We start from the raw sequence: 17,659 nt of genomic DNA on the forward strand, positions 1-17,659 counted from the left end.
CTAACCCATGTGGATGGGCACCGTGGTACCTTGTGATGTCTAAGACTCCCAAAGCCCCCATTGGCTGGGGGAGTGCCTAGCTGACCAATCAGAGTGAAGGGTGTGGCTCCTCATTGTCCTGGGAAGGTATATATAGGGAGGTCCGAGGCAGAGATTCTGGGTTAGGCCACTTCATGGTGTCATCATGGCTAAGGGAACTAGGAAGCCACGGCAGCCAAGAAGAGTTGCAGTGCGGTTTGCTTCAAGGATGAAAGGAAGAAAGAAGACCCTTTGGCAACGGAGATACAGAGGCAGCGTGAAGGTAAGATGATTCCATCGACACTCCCCAGGTTCTCCATTGACTTTGGTGCCCAAGACCTCTACACTGCCCTTGCCTGGCGCAAAAGTCCTCATCAGGCCACCTCCCTTTTCATGAAGTCTCCTTTCCAACTCAGTTGTTATACTCTTTCCTCAAAACTCATAGCCTTCTCTTGTCTTTCAAGGCACGAAATATGACCATGAGGGTCAGAAGACCTCTAAAAGGAACCTTGAGAAAGAAAATCCGATCGTACGCCACTCCGTCGAAGAAGGTGAAGAAAACAAGAGAACCAAACTGTTTTCTCCGTTCCTGTGCACGTGAGAAACTGAACCAAGCCGAAAAAGGTACCAAAATATGAGTCAGAGTCAAAGAAGGGGGCAGAATCAAAAGAGAAGATAAGCTCAGCCACCCCAGAATGAGAGACCCTGGAGAAGTACAACCTGGGCAGCCAGTAACTGAATAGAAAAGGTCAGACAGTTTAGAATTGTGTCTCCAGTGGTCTGCTTTCTTAGAAATGGTTAACCAGGAAAAGACTGACTCTCACACTAACATAGTAAACTGATGGCTGCGATTAAAATAAACATCAAAGGGTGAAAAGATGATATTTGTGTGTGTGTGAATTTTCTGATGGGAAGGGAGGGAAGGAAGAACAGAGGTGGGCACCTGAGTGGGGAGGGGTGCGAGGTCCCGAGACATTGGGGGACAGACCCTGAGGTCCCCAGTTAGCCAGAGAGGAGAGGCCTGGACTGGCTCAGGAGTCTGCACTGAAGATGGCTAACCCCGCTTATCAATGGATCTCAGCGGCAAGGAGTAGTGGTGTGGTGTTACTGCCATTGTTTGGGGTGTGGAATGACATGAGGGGCTAGATTGCCAGAACCCAGATGGGAAGAGGGTTTCACATGGGGATGGTGAATGTCATACTTCCCCTGAGAGAGGCAGGCAGAAATCACATCCTGGCCACTTACGTCATAATGGGCTTTGTTGCATCACTCACCTTTGCTGTCAGCTAAAGGTGCTCAGGAGGCACAAAATGCTGATCCAACTGAAACCCACAACCAGCACTCCCAAAGATTAAAATAATGTTTGGAGGGAACAGACCAAATATCAATTAGGCCACTGTTTTCCTAAGAAATTGGTGGGAGCAGTGTGTTCTCAAGGGCAGGGCAGAGGAGCTGGCCCAAATCCCGGTGCAGATGACAAACAGGATCACCACACACAGATAAATTTTTTGGGTGGTGGGCACCATGCAGTTTGTGGGATCTTAGTTCCCTGACCAGGGATTGAACCGGTTCCCCTTCTAGTGAAAGCATGGAGTCCTAACCCCTGGACAGCCAGAGAAGTCAGGACAGAGATTTTTGATACAGGTATCAACATAAGACTGAGTAAAAGCTGGTCTTATATTGATCATCATCCCCTCGTATTTCTAAATAACTACAGTCGTAAAATATTCTTCCCCCCAAAAATCTTTTGTAGTCCAAGCTCTGCAAGTTTTGTGGTTTAAATATAAGAGTATGGGGTATCTACTTTGAAGGCAAATTGGAAGTGGTCAAACAAGAGATGGCAAGGGTGAACGTCGACATTCTAGGGATCAGCGAACGAAAATGGACTGGAAAGTGTGGACTTACCTCAGATGACCATTATATCTACCACTGCGGGCAGGAACTCCTCAGAAGACAAGGAGTAGCCATCACAGTCAACGAAAGAGTCCGGAATGCAGTACTTGGACGCAATCTCAAAAACGACAGAATGATCTCTGTTCGTCTCCAAGGCAAACCATTCAATATCACAGTTATCCAAGTCTAGGCCCCAAGCAGGAATGCTTAAGAAACTGAAATTGAACGGTTTTATGAAGACCTACAAGACCTTTTAGAACTAACACCCCAAAAAGATGCCCTTTTCATTATAGGGGTCTGGAATGCAAAAGTAGGAAGTCAAGAAACACCTGGAGTAACAGGCAAATTTGGCCTTGGAATGCAGAACGAAGCACGGCAAAGGCTAATAGAGTTTCGCCAAGAAAATGCACTGGTCATAACAAATACACTCTTCCAACCACACAAGTAAGACTCTACACATGGACATCACCTGATGGTCAAGAGTGAAATCAGATTGATTATATCCTTTGCCACCAAAGATGGAGAAGGTCTATACAGTCAACAAAAACAAGACCAGGAGCAGACTGTGGCTCAGGTCATGAACTCCTTATTACCAAATCCAGACTCAAATTGAAGAAAATAGGGAAAACCACTAGACCATTCAGGTATGACTTAAATCAAATCCCTTATGATTATGCAGTGGAAGTGAGAAATAGATTTAAGGGCCCAGATCTGATAGATAGAGTGCCTGATGAACGATGGAATGAGGTTCGTGACATTGTACAGGAGACAGGGATCAAGACTATCCCCATGGAAAAGAAATGCAGAAAAGCACAAGGGCTGTCTGGGGAGGCCTTACAAATAGCTGTGAAAAGAAGAGAAGCAAAAAGCAAAGGAGCAAAGCAAAGATATAAGCATCTGAATGCAGAGTTGGTGATGGACAGGGAGGCCTGGCGTGCTGTGATTCATGGGGTCACAAAGAGTCGGACACGACTGAGCAACTGAAAAGAACTGATTGCAATAGGGAGAATGTTTTGAACACACGTTCTTAACATGTCTCAAAATGGAACAGAAAAAGATATTTCGTTAACATGAAAGGATAAGCAGGGTGAGCAACAGCTCTGTGTGTGTGCGTGAGTTTGTGTATCTGTGTGTGTGTGTGTGTGTGTGTGTGATGGGTCAAGAGGTGGGGATGGATGAACAGACAGCATGATGGAGCAGTGCGACAGGAAGTGTTTCTTTCTGTAGTGAGCTGATTCTTAGAATGAGCTGTTAAGGGAGCCAGAAAGGTCTGACGCTTTGTGCCTGCTCAAGCTTGGGGGAAAGCTGAAGTTCAGAGGAGAGAAGGTTGGCTAAAGCTTAGCCAAGCCAAATGAGTGGGTATATTATGGATGACTGTGAGCACTTGGCCAGTCTCTGCTGTTGTTTAAGAGAGGCAAAGTCAGCCCTTAGACAGTATTGTTGTTACCACAATTGCAAGTCCATGTGCTTGATGCAGAATGAGGCCCATCAAAAGGAAATGTTTGAGTTTGGGACAGGGAAAGGTTGATTACAGATTCATACAAGGATGAGGGTGGCTCTTGCCCTAAGAACCCAAAGTTACTGAACGTTTTCAGTAAGTATGTTTAAAAGCAAAGGTTAGAGAAAGTTGTGGTAAGTTGTTTCAGACTTCGTGGTGTCACACCCTTTGTGCTTAAGGTTAGGTCATGGTCAGGTAATGATGTGCCTAAATATCTCTATCAGATGAATGTCATTTTCTGTCCTGCCAAGAGAGGGCAAAGTCTCAAGGAACACCTTTCACCGTGAAATGTCCCATCCTGGTCAAAGAGAAACAGGATTCCATTGGCAGCTCCTTCAGGGCAAGGTTCCCATATTCGACCCAGCTCTCATCCTTGATGGAGCCAGGTACCCAACACAATAGGTCCTGTCTCCTCAAGCTGTCCAACTGAGGAGACCAGTTCTCACAGCCTGAGACCCAGAAAGATGGCCACCTGCTATTAAGTTGCAGAGACAGGGATGGGGGAGAGGTTCACCGCTCCGCACGGCCTGGGCCAAGGCTAGTGCAGGGACTTAGTGAGGGCTCTGAATCACTAAAGGATGTAATCCCCAGTCTATTCCCTGGGACCATCCAGCTCACCCACTGGCGCAACGTTGGGTGATCTCCAGGCCCTCCACAAGAATGCCAGAATCTCTCTTCTCTCACTTTCCACCTGATGACCACCACACCACCCTTACTTAATCACTTCCCCAATGAATGGTCCCTCATTGACAGTAACTGTGGGCAGGGCCCACTGTGGTGCTGATCAATAGCTGAGCAGGACAATGAATGGCCACTCCTAGACAGTTGGCTGCTTGTAAATGGGGCCCTCTGAGGCACCAAGCAAGGCTGAGCCACACCTGCTGCCTAGGATCAGGGTGCGTTGAAAAGAAGCAGCCCAATGGCTAACTGCATAGGGCTGTGCTCACTCTGCTCTGTTACACTGTGCATAGAATAAGAATCACTGTGAGGTGAAGGTTTGCAAAGTAGTTCTCAAGGTGGGCTGGCTTTCACATTCTTGTTGGCTTTGAAATATTAGCTATGCTATATGCGGCACATGTGATCATGTGGCAGCTGTCGGAGGGGCATATAGATGAGCACTGCTGACAGGCATGCCTGGGAATACAATGAAAAGAATGATGTACAACAGTTAAAGAAGCCTGTGAAATCAAATCCTGATTTGGAACAGAGTCCATTAAACAGAGTAAAGCACACTGGACCCAACGTATCCTTCGGTAACAGAGCAGCATGAGCACAGCCCTTAGCAGGTAGCCATTGCTGTGCCTGATGACTCCATATCCTGTTACTAAGCAACCGGTCTTGCCTAGCAGTTGGACAGTGCAACCCTGGGCCCTGCCCATAAGCAACCAACTATCAATGAGGTACCTACTGGTACTTCTCTTGCTCAGCTATTGGTCAGCTCCACAGTGGGCCCTATCTGATGATCGCTGTTAATGTGGGCCCACTGGGGAAGTGATTCACTCAAGAGTTAGGGGCGCAGTGGAAAACGGACTCTTGCCTTTGGGCACCTTCCTTTCCTTTTCTTCATTTTTGCCTAAATCGGGAATGTCTTTCTGGTAGATGGGGCAAAGTGAGTTTCCCTCCTCAACATGAGAGTTGAAGTGTCCCCAACAATATTAGTGGAGGAGGCATTTAACACTTTCTTTGCTCTGAAGTGTAATCTTATGGAGACGGTGTATAGATCTTGGGGCAACGGACTGAAGATTCACCAAGCCTTGGGGTCTCTAAAGCTCACTGGAGTAGACAGAACTTCCAACCTGTTCTCAATTACCTGCTCGCTCTTAAGTTCCTTAAGCCCCTCAAGAACCCCCGATAGGAAGAGGGTGGTCTAAAGATGAAGTGACTAGAGGACTCTGAAATGCTGAAATGGGATGAAAAGTGTTTGGCAGAGGTTCATACAGGGATGGAGGGGGCAGGAGTGTTGAAGGGGGACATCCAAGTCAAAGAATAAAGGGCACTGAAGGAAAGTCTGAGGGTCACGAGAAGAAACACCATGCCCCTGAATCACCACTCCCCAGAATCAGACACACAGAGGGGTCAAGGGTGGGAAAGTTGTTTCATGGCCTCCCTCAGCACCCACTAACCCATGTGGATGGGCACCGTGGTACCTTGTGATGTCTAAGACTCCCAAAGCCCCCATTGGCTGGGGGAGTGCCTAGCTGACCAATCAGAGTGAAGGGTGTGGCTCCTCATTGTCCTGGGAAGGTATATATAGGGAGGTCCGAGGCAGAGATTCTGGGTTAGGCCACTTCATGGTGTCATCATGGCTAAGGGAACTAGGAAGCCACGGCAGCCAAGAAGAGTTGCAGTGCGGTTTGCTTCAAGGATGAAAGGAAGAAAGAAGACCCTTTGGCAACGGAGATACAGAGGCAGCGTGAAGGTAAGATGATTCCATCGACACTCCCCAGGTTCTCCATTGACTTTGGTGCCCAAGACCTCTACACTGCCCTTGCCTGGCGCAAAAGTCCTCATCAGGCCACCTCCCTTTTCATGAAGTCTCCTTTCCAACTCAGTTGTTATACTCTTTCCTCAAAACTCATAGCCTTCTCTTGTCTTTCAAGGCACGAAATATGACCATGAGGGTCAGAAGACCTCTAAAAGGAACCTTGAGAAAGAAAATCCGATCGTACGCCACTCCGTCGAAGAAGGTGAAGAAAACAAGAGAACCAAACTGTTTTCTCCGTTCCTGTGCACGTGAGAAACTGAACCAAGCCGAAAAAGGTACCAAAATATGAGTCAGAGTCAAAGAAGGGGGCAGAATCAAAAGAGAAGATAAGCTCAGCCACCCCAGAATGAGAGACCCTGGAGAAGTACAACCTGGGCAGCCAGTAACTGAATAGAAAAGGTCAGACAGTTTAGAATTGTGTCTCCAGTGGTCTGCTTTCTTAGAAATGGTTAACCAGGAAAAGACTGACTCTCACACTAACATAGTAAACTGATGGCTGCGATTAAAATAAACATCAAAGGGTGAAAAGATGATATTTGTGTGTGTGTGAATTTTCTGATGGGAAGGGAGGGAAGGAAGAAAAGAGGTGGGCACCTGAGTGGGGAGGGGTGCGAGGTCCCGAGACATTGGGGGACAGACCCTGAGGTCCCCAGTTAGCCAGAGAGGAGAGGCCTGGACTGGCTCAGGAGTCTGCACTGAAGATGGCTAACCCCGCTTATCAATGGATCTCAGCGGCAAGGAGTAGTGGTGTGGTGTTACTGCCATTGTTTGGGGTGTGGAATGACATGAGGGGCTAGATTGCCAGAACCCAGATGGGAAGAGGGTTTCACATGGGGATGGTGAATGTCATACTTCCCCTGAGAGAGGCAGGCAGAAATCACATCCTGGCCACTTACGTCATAATGGGCTTTGTTGCATCACTCACCTTTGCTGTCAGCTAAAGGTGCTCAGGAGGCACAAAATGCTGATCCAACTGAAACCCACAACCAGCACTCCCAAAGATTAAAATAATGTTTGGAGGGAACAGACCAAATATCAATTAGGCCACTGTTTTCCTAAGAAATTGGTGGGAGCAGTGTGTTCTCAAGGGCAGGGCAGTGGAGCTGGCCCAAATCCCGGTGCAGATGACAAACAGGATCACCACACACAGATAAATTTTTTGGGTGGTGGGCACCATGCAGTTTGTGGGATCTTAGTTCCCTGACCAGGGATTGAACCGGTTCCCCTTCTAGTGAAAGCATGGAGTCCTAACCCCTGGACAGCCAGAGAAGTCAGGACAGAGATTTTTGATACAGGTATCAACATAAGACTGAGTAAAAGCTGGTCTTATATTGATCATCATCCCCTCGTATTTCTAAATAACTACAGTCGTAAAATATTCTTCCCCCCAAAAATCTTTTGTAGTCCAAGCTCTGCAAGTTTTGTGGTTTAAATATAAGAGTATGGGGTATCTACTTTGAAGGCAAATTGGAAGTGGTCAAACAAGAGATGGCAAGGGTGAACGTCGACATTCTAGGGATCAGCGAACGAAAATGGACTGGAAAGTGTGGACTTACCTCAGATGACCATTATATCTACCACTGCGGGCAGGAACTCCTCAGAAGACATGGAGTAGCCATCACAGTCAACGAAAGAGTCCGGAATGCAGTACTTGGACGCAATCTCAAAAACGACAGAATGATCTCTGTTCGTCTCCAAGGCAAACCATTCAATATCACAGTTATCCAAGTCTAGGCCCCAAGCAGGAATGCTTAAGAAACTGAAATTGAACGGTTTTATGAAGACCTACAAGACCTTTTAGAACTAACACCCCAAAAAGATGCCCTTTTCATTATAGGGGTCTGGAATGCAAAAGTAGGAAGTCAAGAAACACCTGGAGTAACAGGCAAATTTGGCCTTGGAATGCAGAACGAAGCACGGCAAAGGCTAATAGAGTTTCGCCAAGAAAATGCACTGGTCATAACAAATACACTCTTCCAACCACACAAGTAAGACTCTACACATGGACATCACCTGATGGTCAAGAGTGAAATCAGATTGATTATATCCTTTGCCACCAAAGATGGAGAAGGTCTATACAGTCAACAAAAACAAGACCAGGAGCAGACTGTGGCTCAGGTCATGAACTCCTTATTACCAAATCCAGACTCAAATTGAAGAAAATAGGGAAAACCACTAGACCATTCAGGTATGACTTAAATCAAATCCCTTATGATTATGCAGTGGAAGTGAGAAATAGATTTAAGGGCCCAGATCTGATAGATAGAGTGCCTGATGAACGATGGAATGAGGTTCGTGACATTGTACAGGAGACAGGGATCAAGACTATCCCCATGGAAAAGAAATGCAGAAAAGCACAAGGGCTGTCTGGGGAGGCCTTACAAATAGCTGTGAAAAGAAGAGAAGCAAAAAGCAAAGGAGCAAAGCAAAGATATAAGCATCTGAATGCAGAGTTGGTGATGGACAGGGAGGCCTGGCGTGCTGTGATTCATGGGGTCACAAAGAGTCGGACACGACTGAGCAACTGAAAAGAACTGATTGCAATAGGGAGAATGTTTTGAACACACGTTCTTAACATGTCTCAAAATGGAACAGAAAAAGATATTTCGTTAACATGAAAGGATAAGCAGGGTGAGCAACAGCTCTGTGTGTGTGCGTGAGTTTGTGTATCTGTGTGTGTGTGTGTGTGTGTGTGAGTGTGTGTGTGTGTGTGTGAGATGGGGCAAGAGGTGGGGATGGATGAACAGACAGCATGATGGAGCAGTGCGACAGGAAGTGTTTCTTTCTGTAGTGAGCTGATTCTTAGAATGAGCTGTTAAGGGAGCCAGAAAGGTCTGACGCTTTGTGCCTGCTCAAGCTTGGGGGAAAGCTGAAGTTCAGAGGAGAGAAGGTTGGCTAAAGCTTAGCCAAGCCAAATGAGTGGGTATATTATGGATGACTGTGAGCACTTGGCCAGTCTCTGCTGTTGTTTAAGAGAGGCAAAGTCAGCCCTTAGACAGTATTGTTGTTACCACAATTGCAAGTCCATGTGCTTGATGCAGAATGAGGCCCATCAAAAGGAAATGTTTGAGTTTGGGACAGGGAAAGGTTGATTACAGATTCATACAAGGATGAGGGTGGCTCTTGCCCTAAGAACCCAAAGTTACTGAACGTTTTCAGTAAGTATGTTTAAAAGCAAAGGTTAGAGAAAGTTGTGGTAAGTTGTTTCAGACTTCGTGGTGTCACACCCTTTGTGCTTAAGGTTAGGTCATGGTCAGGTAATGATGTGCCTAAATATCTCTATCAGATGAATGTCATTTTCTGTCCTGCCAAGAGAGGGCAAAGTCTCAAGGAACACCTTTCACCGTGAAATGTCCCATCCTGGTCAAACAGAAACAGGTTTCCATTGGCAGCTCCTTCAGGGCAAGGTTCCCATATTCGACCCAGCTCTCATCCTTGATGGAGCCAGGTACCCCACACAATAGGTCCTGTCTCCTCAAGCTGTCCAACTGAGGAGACCAGTTCTCACAGCCTGAGACCCAGAAAGATGGCCACCTGCTATTAAGTTGCAGAGACAGGGATGGGGGAGAGGTTCACCGCTCCGCACGGCCTGGGCCAAGGCTAGTGGAGGGACTTAGTGAGGGCTCTGAATCACTAAAGGATGTAGTCCCCAGTCTATCCCCTGGGACCATCCAGCTCCCCCACTGGCGCAACGTTGGGTGATCTCCAGGCCCTCCACAAGAATGCCAGAATCTCTCTTCTCTCACTTTCCACCTGATGACCACCACACCACCCTTACTTAATCACTTCCCCAATGAATGGTCCCTCATTGACAGTAACTGTGGGCAGGGCCCACTGTGGTGCTGACCAATAGCTGAGCAGGACAATGAATGGCCACTCCTAGACAGTTGGCTGCTTGCAAATGGGGCCCTCTGAGGCACCAAGCAAGGCTGAGCCACACCTGCTGCCTAGGATCAGGGTGCGTTGAAAAGAAGCAGCCCAATGGCTAACTGCATAGGGCTGTGCTCACTCTGCTCTGTTACACTGTGCATAGAATAAGAATCACTGTGAGGTGAAGGTTTGTGAAAGTCGTTCTCAAGGTGGGCTGGCTTTCACATTCTTGTTGGCTTTGAAATATTAGCTATGCTATATGTGGCACATGTGATCATGTGGCAGCTGTCGGAGGGGCATATAGATGAGCACTGCTGACAGGCATGCCTGGGAATACAATGAAAAGAATGATGTACAACAGTTAAAGAAGCCTGTGAAATCAAATCCTGATTTGGAACAGAGTCCATTAAACAGAGTAAAGCACACTGGACCCAACGTATCCTTCGGTAAGAGAGCAGCATGAGCACAGCCCTTAGCAGGTAGCCATTGCTGTGCCTGATGACTCCATATCCTGTTACTAAGCAACCGGTCTTGCCTAGCAGTTGGACAGTGCAACCCTGGGCCCTGCCCATAAGCAACCAACTATCAATGAGGTACCTACTGGTACTTCTCTTGCTCAGCTATTGGTCAGCTCCACAGTGGGCCCTATCTGATGATCGCTGTTAATGTGGGCCCACTGGGGAAGTGATTCACTCAAGAGTTAGGGGCGCAGTGGAAAACGGACTCTTGCCTTTGGGCACCTTCCTTTCCTTTTCTTCATTTTTGCCTAAATCGGGAATGTCTTTCTGGTAGATGGGGCAAAGTGAGTTTCCCTCCTCAACATGAGAGTTGAAGTGTCCCCAACAATATTAGTGGAGGAGGCATTTAACACTTTCTTTGCTCTGAAGTGTAATCTTATGGAGACGGTGTATAGATCTTGGGGCAACGGACTGAAGATTCACCAAGCCTTGGGGTCTCTAAAGCTCACTGGAGTAGACAGAACTTCCAACCTGTTCTCAATTACCTGCTCGCTCTTAAGTTCCTTAAGCCCCTCAAGAACCCCCGATAGGAAGAGGGTGGTCTAAAGATGAAGTGACTAGAGGACTCTGAAATGCTGAAATGGGATGAAAAGTGTTTGGCAGAGGTTCATACAGGGATGGAGGGGGCAGGAGTGTTGAAGGGGGACATCCAAGTCAAAGAATAAAGGGCACTGAAGGAAAGTCTGAGGGTCACGAGAAGAAACACCATGCCCCTGAATCACCACTCCCCAGAATCAGACACACAGAGGGGTCAAGGGTGGGAAAGTTGTTTCATGGCCTCCCTCAGCACCCACTAACCCATGTGGATGGGCACCGTGGTACCTTGTGATGTCTAAGACTCCCAAAGCCCCCATTGGCTGGGGGAGTGCCTAGCTGACCAATCAGAGTGAAGGGTGTGGCTCCTCATTGTCCTGGGAAGGTATATATAGGGAGGTCCGAGGCAGAGATTCTGGGTTAGGCCACTTCATGGTGTCATCATGGCTAAGGGAACTAGGAAGCCACGGCAGCCAAGAAGAGTTGCAGTGCGGTTTGCTTCAAGGATGAAAGGAAGAAAGAAGACCCTTTGGCAACGGAGATACAGAGGCAGCGTGAAGGTAAGATGATTCCATCGACACTCCCCAGGTTCTCCATTGACTTTGGTGCCCAAGACCTCTACACTGCCCTTGCCTGGCGCAAAAGTCCTCATCAGGCCACCTCCCTTTTCATGAAGTCTCCTTTCCAACTCAGTTGTTATACTCTTTCCTCAAAACTCATAGCCTTCTCTTGTCTTTCAAGGCACGAAATATGACCATGAGGGTCAGAAGACCTCTAAAAGGAACCTTGAGAAAGAAAATCCGATCGTACGCCACTCCGTCGAAGAAGGTGAAGAAAACAAGAGAACCAAACTGTTTTCTCCGTTCCTGTGCACGTGAGAAACTGAACCAAGCCGAAAAAGGTACCAAAATATGAGTCAGAGTCAAAGAAGGGGGCAGAATCAAAAGAGAAGATAAGCTCAGCCACCCCAGAATGAGAGACCCTGGAGAAGTACAACCTGGGCAGCCAGTAACTGAATAGAAAAGGTCAGACAGTTTAGAATTGTGTCTCCAGTGGTCTGCTTTCTTAGAAATGGTTAACCAGGAAAAGACTGACTCTCACACTAACATAGTAAACTGATGGCTGCGATTAAAATAAACATCAAAGGGTGAAAAGATGATATTTGTGTGTGTGTGAATTTTCTGATGGGAAGGGAGGGAAGGAAGAACAGAGGTGGGCACCTGAGTGGGGAGGGGTGCGAGGTCCCGAGACATTGGGGGACAGACCCTGAGGTCCCCAGTTAGCCAGAGAGGAGAGGCCTGGACTGGCTCAGGAGTCTGCACTGAAGATGGCTAACCCCGCTTATCAATGGATCTCAGCGGCAAGGAGTAGTGGTGTGGTGTTACTGCCATTGTTTGGGGTGTGGAATGACATGAGGGGCTAGATTGCCAGAACCCAGATGGGAAGAGGGTTTCACATGGGGATGGTGAATGTCATACTTCCCCTGAGAGAGGCAGGCAGAAATCACATCCTGGCCACTTACGTCATAATGGGCTTTGTTGCATCACTCACCTTTGCTGTCAGCTAAAGGTGCTCAGGAGGCACAAAATGCTGATCCAACTGAAACCCACAACCAGCACTCCCAAAGATTAAAATAATGTTTGGAGGGAACAGACCAAATATCAATTAGGCCACTGTTTTCCTAAGAAATTGGTGGGAGCAGTGTGTTCTCAAGGGCAGGGCAGTGGAGCTGGCCCAAATCCCGGTGCAGATGACAAACAGGATCACCACACACAGATAAATTTTTTGGGTGGTGGGCACCATGCAGTTTGTGGGATCTTAGTTCCCTGACCAGGGATTGAACCGGTTCCCCTTCTAGTGAAAGCATGGAGTCCTAACCCCTGGACAGCCAGAGAAGTCAGGACAGAGATTTTTGATACAGGTATCAACATAAGACTGAGTAAAAGCTGGTCTTATATTGATCATCATCCCCTCGTATTTCTAAATAACTACAGTCGTAAAATATTCTTCCCCCCAAAAATCTTTTGTAGTCCAAGCTCTGCAAGTTTTGTGGTTTAAATATAAGAGTATGGGGTATCTACTTTGAAGGCAAATTGGAAGTGGTCAAACAAGAGATGGCAAGGGTGAACGTCGACATTCTAGGGATCAGCGAACGAAAATGGACTGGAAAGTGTGGACTTACCTCAGATGACCATTATATCTACCACTGCGGGCAGGAACTCCTCAGAAGACATGGAGTAGCCATCACAGTCAACGAAAGAGTCCGGAATGCAGTACTTGGACGCAATCTCAAAAACGACAGAATGATCTCTGTTCGTCTCCAAGGCAAACCATTCAATATCACAGTTATCCAAGTCTAGGCCCCAAGCAGGAATGCTTAAGAAACTGAAATTGAACGGTTTTATGAAGACCTACAAGACCTTTTAGAACTAACACCCCAAAAAGATGCCCTTTTCATTATAGGGGTCTGGAATGCAAAAGTAGGAAGTCAAGAAACACCTGGAGTAACAGGCAAATTTGGCCTTGGAATGCAGAACGAAGCACGGCAAAGGCTAATAGAGTTTCGCCAAGAAAATGCACTGGTCATAACAAATACACTCTTCCAACCACACAAGTAAGACTCTACACATGGACATCACCTGATGGTCAAGAGTGAAATCAGATTGATTATATCCTTTGCCACCAAAGATGGAGAAGGTCTATACAGTCAACAAAAACAAGACCAGGAGCAGACTGTGGCTCAGGTCATGAACTCCTTATTACCAAATCCAGACTCAAATTGAAGAAAATAGGGAAAACCACTAGACCATTCAGGTATGACTTAAATCAAATCCCTTATGATTATGCAGTGGAAGTGAGAAATAGATTTAAGGGCCCAGATCTGATAGATAGAGTGCCTGATGAACGATGGAATGAGGTTCGTGACATTGTACAGGAGACAGGGATCAAGACTATCCCCATGGAAAAGAAATGCAGAAAAGCACAAGGGCTGTCTGGGGAGGCCTTACAAATAGCTGTGAAAAGAAGAGAAGCAAAAAGCAAAGGAGCAAAGCAAAGATATAAGCATCTGAATGCAGAGTTGGTGATGGACAGGGAGGCCTGGCGTGCTGTGATTCATGGGGTCACAAAGAGTCGGACACGACTGAGCAACTGAAAAGAACTGATTGCAATAGGGAGAATGTTTTCAACACACGTTCTTAACATGTCTCAAAATGGAACAGAAAAAGATATTTCGTTAACATGAAAGGATAAGCAGGGTGAGCAACAGCTCTGTGTGTGTGCGTGAGTTTGTGTATCTGTGTGTGTGTGTGTGTGTGTGTGAGTGTGTGTGTGTGTGTGTGAGATGGGGCAAGAGGTGGGGATGGATGAACAGACAGCATGATGGAGCAGTGCGACAGGAAGTGTTTCTTTCTGTAGTGAGCTGATTCTTAGAATGAGCTGTTAAGGGAGCCAGAAAGGTCTGACGCTTTGTGCCTGCTCAAGCTTGGGGGAAAGCTGAAGTTCAGAGGAGAGAAGGTTGGCTAAAGCTTAGCCAAGCCAAATGAGTGGGTATATTATGGATGACTGTGAGCACTTGGCCAGTCTCTGCTGTTGTTTAAGAGAGGCAAAGTCAGCCCTTAGACAGTATTGTTGTTACCACAATTGCAAGTCCATGTGCTTGATGCAGAATGAGGCCCATCAAAAGGAAATGTTTGAGTTTGGGACAGGGAAAGGTTGATTACAGATTCATACAAGGATGAGGGTGGCTCTTGCCCTAAGAACCCAAAGTTACTGAACGTTTTCAGTAAGTATGTTTAAAAGCAAAGGTTAGAGAAAGTTGTGGTAAGTTGTTTCAGACTTCGTGGTGTCACACCCTTTGTGCTTAAGGTTAGGTCATGGTCAGGTAATGATGTGCCTAAATATCTCTATCAGATGAATGTCATTTTCTGTCCTGCCAAGAGAGGGCAAAGTCTCAAGGAACACCTTTCACCGTGAAATGTCCCATCCTGGTCAAAGAGAAACAGGTTTCCATTGGCAGCTCCTTCAGGGCAAGGTTCCCATATTCGACCCAGCTCTCATCCTTGATGGAGCCAGGTACCCCACACAATAGGTCCTGTCTCCTCAAGCTGTCCAACTGAGGAGACCAGTTCTCACAGCCTGAGACCCAGAAAGATGGCCACCTGCTATTAAGTTGCAGAGACAGGGATGGGGGAGAGGTTCACCGCTCCGCACGGCCTGGGCCAAGGCTAGTGGAGGGACTTAGTGAGGGCTCTGAATCACTAAAGGATGTAGTCCCCAGTCTATCCCCTGGGACCATCCAGCTCCCCCACTGGCGCAACGTTGGGTGATCTCCAGGCCCTCCACAAGAATGCCAGAATCTCTCTTCTCTCACTTTCCACCTGATGACCACCACACCACCCTTACTTAATCACTTCCCCAATGAATGGTCCCTCATTGACAGTAACTGTGGGCAGGGCCCACTGTGGTGCTGACCAATAGCTGAGCAGGACAATGAATGGCCACTCCTAGACAGTTGGCTGCTTGCAAATGGGGCCCTCTGAGGCACCAAGCAAGGCTGAGCCACACCTGCTGCCTAGGATCAGGGTGCGTTGAAAAGAAGCAGCCCAATGGCTAACTGCATAGGGCTGTGCTCACTCTGCTCTGTTACACTGTGCATAGAATAAGAATCACTGTGAGGTGAAGGTTTGTGAAAGTCGTTCTCAAGGTGGGCTGGCTTTCACATTCTTGTTGGCTTTGAAATATTAGCTATGCTATATGTGGCACATGTGATCATGTGGCAGCTGTCGGAGGGGCATATAGATGAGCACTGCTGACAGGCATGCCTGGGAATACAATGAAAAGAATGATGTACAACAGTTAAAGAAGCCTGTGAAATCAAATCCTGATTTGGAACAGAGTCCATTAAACAGAGTAAAGCACACTGGACCCAACGTATCCTTCGGTAACAGAGCAGCATGAGCACAGCCCTTAGCAGGTAGCCATTGCTGTGCCTGATGACTCCATATCCTGTTACTAAGCAACCGGTCTTGCCTAGCAGTTGGACAGTGCAACCCTGGGCCCTGCCCATAAGCAACCAACTATCAATGAGGTACCTACTGGTACTTCTCTTGCTCAGCTATTGGTCAGCTCCACAGTGGGCCCTATCTGATGATCGCTGTTAATGTGGGCCCACTGGGGAAGTGATTCACTCAAGAGTTAGGGGCGCAGTGGAAAACGGACTCTTGCCTTTGGGCACCTTCCTTTCCTTTTCTTCATTTTTGCCTAAATCGGGAATGTCTTTCTGGTAGATGGGGCAAAGTGAGTTTCCCTCCTCAACATGAGAGTTGAAGTGTCCCCAACAATATTAGTGGAGGAGGCATTTAACACTTTCTTTGCTCTGAAGTGTAATCTTATGGAGACGGTGTATAGATCTTGGGGCAACGGACTGAAGATTCACCAAGCCTTGGGGTCTCTAAAGCTCACTGGAGTAGACAGAACTTCCAACCTGTTCTCAATTACCTGCTCGCTCTTAAGTTCCTTAAGCCCCTCAAGAACCCCCGATAGGAAGAGGGTGGTCTAAAGATGAAGTGACTAGAGGACTCTGAAATGCTGAAATGGGATGAAAAGTGTTTGGCAGAGGTTCATACAGGGATGGAGGGGGCAGGAGTGTTGAAGGGGGACATCCAAGTCAAAGAATAAAGGGCACTGAAGGAAAGTCTGAGGGTCACGAGAAGAAACACCATGCCCCTGAATCACCACTCCCCAGAATCAGACACACAGAGGGGTCAAGGGTGGGAAAGTTGTTTCATGGCCTCCCTCAGCACCCACTAACCCATGTGGATGGGCACCGTGGTACCTTGTGATGTCTAAGACTCCCAAAGCCCCCATTGGCTGGGGGAGTGCCTAGCTGACCAATCAGAGTGAAGGGTGTGGCTCCTCATTGTCCTGGGAAGGTATATATAGGGAGGTCCGAGGCAGAGATTCTGGGTTAGGCCACTTCATGGTGTCATCATGGCTAAGGGAACTAGGAAGCCACGGCAGCCAAGAAGAGTTGCAGTGCGGTTTGCTTCAAGGATGAAAGGAAGAAAGAAGACCCTTTGGCAACGGAGATACAGAGGCAGCGTGAAGGTAAGATGATTCCATCGACACTCCCCAGGTTCTCCATTGACTTTGGTGCCCAAGACCTCTACACTGCCCTTGCCTGGCGCAAAAGTCCTCATCAGGCCACCTCCCTTTTCATGAAGTCTCCTTTCCAACTCAGTTGTTATACTCTTTCCTCAAAACTCATAGCCTTCTCTTGTCTTTCAAGGCACGAAATATGACCATGAGGGTCAGAAGACCTCTAAAAGGAACCTTGAGAAAGAAAATCCGATCGTACGCCACTCCGTCGAAGAAGGTGAAGAAAACAAGAGAACCAAACTGTTTTCTCCGTTCCTGTGCACGTGAGAAACTGAACCAAGCCGAAAAAGGTACCAAAATATGAGTCAGAGTCAAAGAAGGGGGCAGAATCAAAAGAGAAGATAAGCTCAGCCACCCCAGAATGAGAGACCCTGGAGAAGTACAACCTGGGCAGCCAGTAACTGAATAGAAAAGGTCAGACAGTTTAGAATTGTGTCTCCAGTGGTCTGCTTTCTTAGAAATGGTTAACCAGGAAAAGACTGACTCTCACACTAACATAGTAAACTGATGGCTGCGATTAAAATAAACATCAAAGGGTGAAAAGATGATATTTGTGTGTGTGTGAATTTTCTGATGGGAAGGGAGGGAAGGAAGAAAAGAGGTGGGCACCTGAGTGGGGAGGGGTGCGAGGTCCCGAGACATTGGGGGACAGACCCTGAGGTCCCCAGTTAGCCAGAGAGGAGA

The 17,659-nt window shown here is 47.4% G+C and overlaps 1 protein-coding gene across 1 annotated transcript in view; it reads left to right on the forward strand.

The window, feature by feature from the left end:
• Positions 1-17,659, forward strand: part of LOC138930788 (M protein, serotype 5-like) — a 105,707-nt gene that overhangs the window by 10,846 nt on the left and 77,202 nt on the right. Inside the window, exons 4-7 of the mRNA XM_070291212.1 lie at positions 483-569; positions 6,010-6,096; positions 11,558-11,644; positions 17,106-17,192. Coding sequence (XP_070147313.1) covers positions 483-569; positions 6,010-6,096; positions 11,558-11,644; positions 17,106-17,192 — 348 coding nt within the window. The remainder of the gene's footprint in view (positions 1-482; positions 570-6,009; positions 6,097-11,557; positions 11,645-17,105; positions 17,193-17,659) is intronic.

The sequence above is a fragment of the Ovis canadensis genome, chromosome X (genome assembly GCF_042477335.2).
Source record: "Ovis canadensis isolate MfBH-ARS-UI-01 breed Bighorn chromosome X, ARS-UI_OviCan_v2, whole genome shotgun sequence".
In the NCBI taxonomy this organism is placed as follows: domain Eukaryota; kingdom Metazoa; phylum Chordata; class Mammalia; order Artiodactyla; family Bovidae; genus Ovis; species Ovis canadensis.